Raw genomic sequence first — 6,538 nt, forward strand, 5'->3', positions numbered from 1 at the left:
TCACTCGACCATTACGCCTACGGACTACATTGCATCGAGTTCGAATCATTCGCTCGATTGCCAAGCCTACGGGCTACCTTTATTTCGAGTTCGAGCAATCACTCACTCGATCATTACGCCTACGGGCTACATTGCATCGAGTTCGAATCATTCGCTAGATTGCCAAGCCTACGGGCTACCTTTATTTCGAGTTCGAGCAATCACTCACTCGACCATTAAGCCTACGGGCTACATTGCATCGAGTTAGAATCATTCGCTCAACCGCCAAGCCTACGGGCTACCTTTATTTCGAGTTCGAGCAATCACTCACTCGACCATTACGCCTACGGGCTACATTGCATCGAGTTCGAATCATTCGCTCGATTGCCAAGCCTACGGGCTACCTTTATTTCGAGTTCGAGCAATCACTCACTCGACCATTACGCCTACGGGCTACATTGCATCGAGTTCGAATCATTCGCTCGATTGCCAAGCCTGCGGGCTACCTTTATTTCGAGTTCGAGCAATCACTCACTCGACCATTAAGCCTACGGGCTACATTGCATCGAGTTAGAATCGTTCGCTCGACCGCCAAGCCTACGGGCTACCTTTATTTCGAGTTCGAGCAATCACTCACTCGACCATTAAGCCTACGGGCTACATTGCATCGAGTTCGAATCATTCGCTCGACTACCAAGCCTACGGGCTACCTTTATTTCAAGTCCGAGCAATCACTCACTCGACCATTACGAGTCACTCTTCTCAGTGAGGCTCCGAACCTCGGCATCATGCTCCTCCCTGATTCGGAGAAAAGCCTCGTAATGCAACATCGAAGCCCGCAAACAAAAGGAGAAACATTAGAATTACCTACAACTCTGTGTAAAAGAAGCAGCGAAAACGCCATCAGAAGTTACCCGATTCAAAGCATGTTGGGCCTCATTGAAACGACATGCATTCATCACTGATTGATCTTCTCCGGTCACCAAGGACCGAAGGCAACTGGCAATTCCCACAGGGGAAGAAAAAATTCAGGTATTCTCGATAAAGTCGGGGACTATAAAGACGCATAAGATGATCGAGCATTACATACGTCATAGTCGGGGTCAATAGAAACGTTAGCATAAACCTGATCGAGTCGCAAGGAAATCATATCGTTCCTCGCCACATCCTTTCCGAGAAACGAGGGGACTATCTGTGTACGGTCAAAACCGATCTCAGTCATAAAGACTGGTCGAGACAATGACGTTTCAATCGAAGGGTATCCACACGACAAGCTCGGACGAATTCCGAAGTAGGAACGTCGAACTTCGAACTATAAGACCAATCGACGGTGAAACTCGATACCGTTATCGATCCCGTGTCTGAATCGGACTACGGGGCAACACCGATCGACACAAGTTCCGAATATCGATTCCCCAAGGCAGAATCGAGCTCGAACCAAGACTGGGGGTTCGATCTAACACCGAGCTCGAGCCAGTGCTAAGCTCGCAGACAAGAGCCGTTACAACCGCACCGAAAGAGAGAATCTTGGCGGGAATCAAGGAAGAGACAAACCATCATGGGTCCTCCACTATATGTATTATTTTATTATGTTGTTATAGATAAAGCAGTGACCCTCTACTATAAAAAGGGACATAGGCTGCAATAGACCAGGCCGCTGGAAGAGACATTGAGATTTCATTGTGCTTGTTTTCTTTAACTCATTCAGTCTTCCTGTTCATTATTCCCACTTTATAGCAAAAATATCTGTATTGTCATTTTGTATCAAAGGAATTTGCATACCCTTAGAACCACATCTAAATTTAACATTATCCGATTTTTCGGGTAAACAATAATAAACTTTTCAACAGGTCAAAATCTTTTGTTTAGTTATGACTTGTGTTATGAAGCTGCCTTTATTGAAGTGGATAAAAGGTGCACACTCAGTACAATGCCTCCACTGCTAATGTTGTTTCCTCAACTCTCTCTTGAGCTTTCTGTGCCTAAACAACAAAAAATTTATATCAGAATTATGGGAAAAATTCTCAAGTAACCAATGAGTTAGGCTGGGTGGGGAGTTGCTTACTTCTTGTTCCCAGTTAGTGCGCATTGTAATGAAAAGAAGAGACAGCACTTGTACTAGGAGTGCACAAATAATACCCAACCATAAACCCTGTTTGTAATTGCAAAGAAAAGAAAAGATTAATCAAATCTTTATGAAAGTGCAGTGAATTTAATTGCACCTTCAAGAGGCTAAAGAAAAGTTTTTAAGTTATACACACTGACATTGTAAAGAATCTTTACAGTAATTAACCTGTGATAGTAAGATCGTTACCTTCCCTCCGATGTGAAGAACGAACGCCATCAAGACAGCAGAAGGAATTCCCACAAGATAATAGGATCCAAGGTTAATAATTGCCCCTATCTTCTGCCATCCAAACCCTCTTACAGCACCTGTATGTGAAATATGCATGCTCCTTAGTCCTTATCAACAGCACATATCTCACTCGTTTCTTCTTCAACTCCAAATAAAACGCATGATCGTGCTCATGAATCATAGTGATTGACAGTTTGTATTAAGAAAAAGGATCTTAGAATAGTATTTATTCAAATGCAGATTCAAGATTTTAAGCAGTGGGTGAGAAGTAGTATTATTTGTATTTACGACTCCTCGTCGCAAAGGGTACAATCTTATTGTATTAACTATATATTTTCAGAAAAAAACAGTTGCAACATTTATAAGTGCGAACCTGAGAGAACACATTGAAGGCCATCCATGAAATTTGATGCAGCAAGAAGTGGCATCATCGTGGCGATGTATGTAACAACTTCATTCTCATTGCTGTAAGCATATCCCCATAGGTTACGTATCAGTATCATGACCAATCCCAACACAAGTCCCTCTGTAACAGCCACTGCCAGTACAACATAGAGCGCCAAACGTGCAATTTGAGGATGACCTGCTCCCAGTTCATTTGAGACCCGTGTACTGCAATGCACAAGACATGTCTACTTCACAACACTTACAAATTAATATGAACCAAAGTTATACATATTCCGATGACTAACCTTATAGCAGCACTCAGTCCAAAAGGGATCATCCATACTGTTGCTGCTGTATTAAGACTAGGAACCAATGAAGCGTATCAGTAAGTAATGCTTGAAAATGAAAGATTTTGCTTGATAAACCAATCAGAAGGTACTGCATTAAACGAGAGGTGAACAATTCGAACCAAATTGAGAGCACCGAGGTTTCCAACTGTGGATTTGGAAGAAGGCCAGAAAGCAGAACCATTAGCTCAAATGACCACATTTCTAAGCTGTTGATAATCATAAAAGTAGACACGTTAACAATCAATAAATAAACTAGTACTACTTACTTATGGGAAAACCAAGAAATGTGGACTGACCAGACCATGATGGCCGAGGGAATTGCGAGTCTAATAAAAGTAAGCATATCTTTCAGAGCTTCTTTTGACAGTCCTGTCCAAGTTTTTGCACATGAAGGAGAAAACTTGACATAAAGAGCCAAAAACAAAAAGTTAAGCCAGTAAGAGATAGAACTTGCAAGAGCAGCTCCTTTGCCGCCAAGGGCAGACTTGAAAACCAAAATCCAACAGATAAGGATGTGGATTAAAGTTGTAATTCCAGCACATAACACCATAGGGATGACAATACTTTGTGTTTGTAAGAATCTTACAACACATTGGAGCAATCCATAAGCGAAAATACCGGGGATAAAATACAAGGCATAATGACCGGCTTCATCTGCTATACTAGGATCTTGGCCTAACAGCTTCAGAATAGGGCCAGTGTTTCCCCATATGACTGCAAGAGGTATGCTTACAAGTGAAAGTATAATCATTGCTCTCTGCATGTGAATGCCAAGCATATGATACTGCTTTGCTCCATATGACTGCCCGCAAAATGTGTCCAGTGCACTTGACATCCCCATCTATTCGTAAACATGATAAAAGAATTTCCATCAGAAATCAAGCCGTATTAATAAGATGTAGTGTATTTTGATGTCATAAAGAATTAAATAAGAATCTTGAACTGTGCTCTATTTTCTTCCTGACTATGAAGAGGGTGTTTCCAATTCCACGCACCGGAGCAACAACATGAATAATGACGACTTAATCTCGTGTCTCCAATTTTAAGATATTTACACTAACAACAACAAAAATATGCGGCATGGTTAGTGCAAAGTGTTGAAGACATAATTAAGTAAATAAAAGTGTATACTCTCCAATAACTTAAGCTTTAAGATGAGATGGTCGCACATTTCAACATGGTATCAGAGCAGCCAAAAGTCCTGGGTTCGAGTTTCACCGCCACCCAATATTAAAAAGAAATATCCCATGCTTGGCTCATCAAATAGAATCAAGCCCGCACGTAAGGGGCGTGTTGAAGACATAATTAAGTAAATAAAAGTGTGCACTCTCTAACAACTTAAGCTTTTAAATGAGATAGTCACACTTAACACAAAGTGATAACAGATTACTCATTCTTAGCTTCAGAAATCACCAATTATTTGGAGCAATACCCATTCATTACTAATACTAAATTAAATATTGTGTAATTTCTAGGAAAGGGATGTCCAAAACCAACAAATGACGCACCACAGATCCACACCTACCGTACTAACACGTATCCTTATGAGACTAATATTACTAGAAAGTTAAAGGAAGATCTGATAGAAGAAATGGCAAAATAATACCGAGGAAGCAAGAAGAACAAGTTGGAAAAGCAGCACTAAATTGAACAAAAATTGAGTTAATAGGATTTAATAAGTCTTCTAATGACTAGCATTAAAATGAAGTGGTTCTAGAAACTTGACCAAGTTTGGTCAAAAGAAACACACAACATAGTTTTTAAGAAGCAACAGCTAAGTTGGATACTCCGAAACTAAAATCAGTATTGCTATCTTCATTCGAATGTTTAAATTGAAAATTAGAAGATATAGAAGCTGAACTCACCAATAGGCTAATACCAGTAACAGATGTAAAGGAAGTAGCCATAGAAGCACCAGAGAGAGGCAATTTTCCAAGATGACCAACAAACATTATGGCTATAAGCTGTAAAGAAAACTGCAAAAGGGTTACGCTCACTAGGGGTCCGGCTAGCCATACTTGCTTCTTTACTTCCTCTACAATTTGCTCCTTGCTAAAACCACCATTATTATTTCTTGTTTCATTAAAAAGACTCTGCTTTTCACGGTCGTCGACTATCAATGGCGTCTTGACAGAGGCTGACTTTTCATATTCTCCTTCCATTTTGGTCCCGTCTGTCGTTTTTGCTCTGGACCTCTCCTCTTTAGCTCTCTCTCTCAAAATCTCGAATACGCAGCCAGTGGTAGAAGGAAATTTATAGTAATTAAAACTTGCGGTCAATAATGGAGGTTGAAATTCTGTTCTCCACGTAAAACTCACACGAAATGGGACAAAAGAATACTCTCATGTATGTTTGGTTGGTGGGAATTGGGATAGGGGTAATTACTCTCGAAATAAAATGGGAAATTATTCTATTTTATGTTTTGTTATGTGTATTAATTAACCCCGAGAACTATTTTGAATTAAAATGATAGGATTAGCTATTTCGTAGTACCGAGATAGCTAACCTCATAGAATATTTTTATCTATCTCATCCGGGTAACCAAGCAACTCCTCACCTTCACAATTATGTGCCAGTCTTCTATTTTTTTTAAATTTGTTCAAAAAGCATGATAACCATTTATATATTAAAAATTATTTAATTTTAAAATTAAAACGAGTAAAATTGATAAGAGGCCAAGTTTTGAAATTTGTAATTTAAAACAAGTCATAATATTCATTTGACTGTCAAAAATTTTTCATTAAGAAAATATTAAAATATGTCTTTTTTTAGGCGAACTAATGAGTAAATAGTGTCAAACAAAATGAAATAGAGACCGTACAAAATAATTATGCAACAAAACATAACATTATGTATTTGTATTATATGGTGAACTCGACCCGAAAATGAATAATGGAGTAATACGAGCTTAGAGCTAGATGCAAGTTTTCATTGATTATTGATATTTAAAAAAAGGCTGCTAGTTGAGTAGCAATAAATAAGTAGTAGTAATAATTATGCAAAAATGGTACTAAACTAGTTTTCACCTTTTCTTGTTTGTTTTATGCTAAAGTTTGAGCACAAAACAAGAAGAATCCCGACAATTCTCAGTCCTCACTTGATAGTAATTAGTAATGGTTCAGATTTTCAATTCATAATAAAATTTGAACACTTTCGTTAGCCCATTTTTGTTACCGTTAGGTGTCAAAGTATTTACGTACTTTTTTCAAAGGTACAGATTTGGCTAGTTTAAACAGCTAATTAAAAGGGAAAGAGAGAGAAATCCTAAAGCAGAACACGAGTCCCAATTTCTCAAATGAACTGGGAGCTCGGAATCTTAATGTTGGACAGACTATTGAATAGGTTGCAAAGAGGAAAAACAGATAAATGCATCAAATTGATAATCAGAATCAAATCGAAAAAAAAAATTGAAGTGATTTGGTATTGAAAAATAAAACCTGATCATAATTAGTTTGATTTGATTTTA

General features: G+C 38.6%; 1 protein-coding gene across 1 annotated transcript; it reads right to left on the reverse strand.

The window, feature by feature from the left end:
* Positions 1-1,736: 1,736 nt before the first annotated feature.
* Positions 1,737-5,461, reverse strand: LOC104101754 (protein DETOXIFICATION 16-like). The gene is made up of 8 exons (XM_009609260.4): positions 4,938-5,461; positions 3,369-3,913; positions 3,192-3,278; positions 3,028-3,084; positions 2,709-2,947; positions 2,294-2,412; positions 2,045-2,131; positions 1,737-1,961 (listed from the first exon to the last, which is right to left on the reverse strand). Exons 1-8 carry the CDS (start codon positions 5,232-5,234, stop codon positions 1,902-1,904), a joined length of 1,491 nt encoding a protein of 496 aa, XP_009607555.1. The 5' UTR covers positions 5,235-5,461; the 3' UTR covers positions 1,737-1,901.
* Positions 5,462-6,538: the final 1,077 nt, after the last annotated feature.

Source organism: Nicotiana tomentosiformis, chromosome 3, assembly GCF_000390325.3.
Source record: "Nicotiana tomentosiformis chromosome 3, ASM39032v3, whole genome shotgun sequence".
NCBI classification, from domain to species: Eukaryota; Viridiplantae; Streptophyta; class Magnoliopsida; order Solanales; family Solanaceae; genus Nicotiana; species Nicotiana tomentosiformis.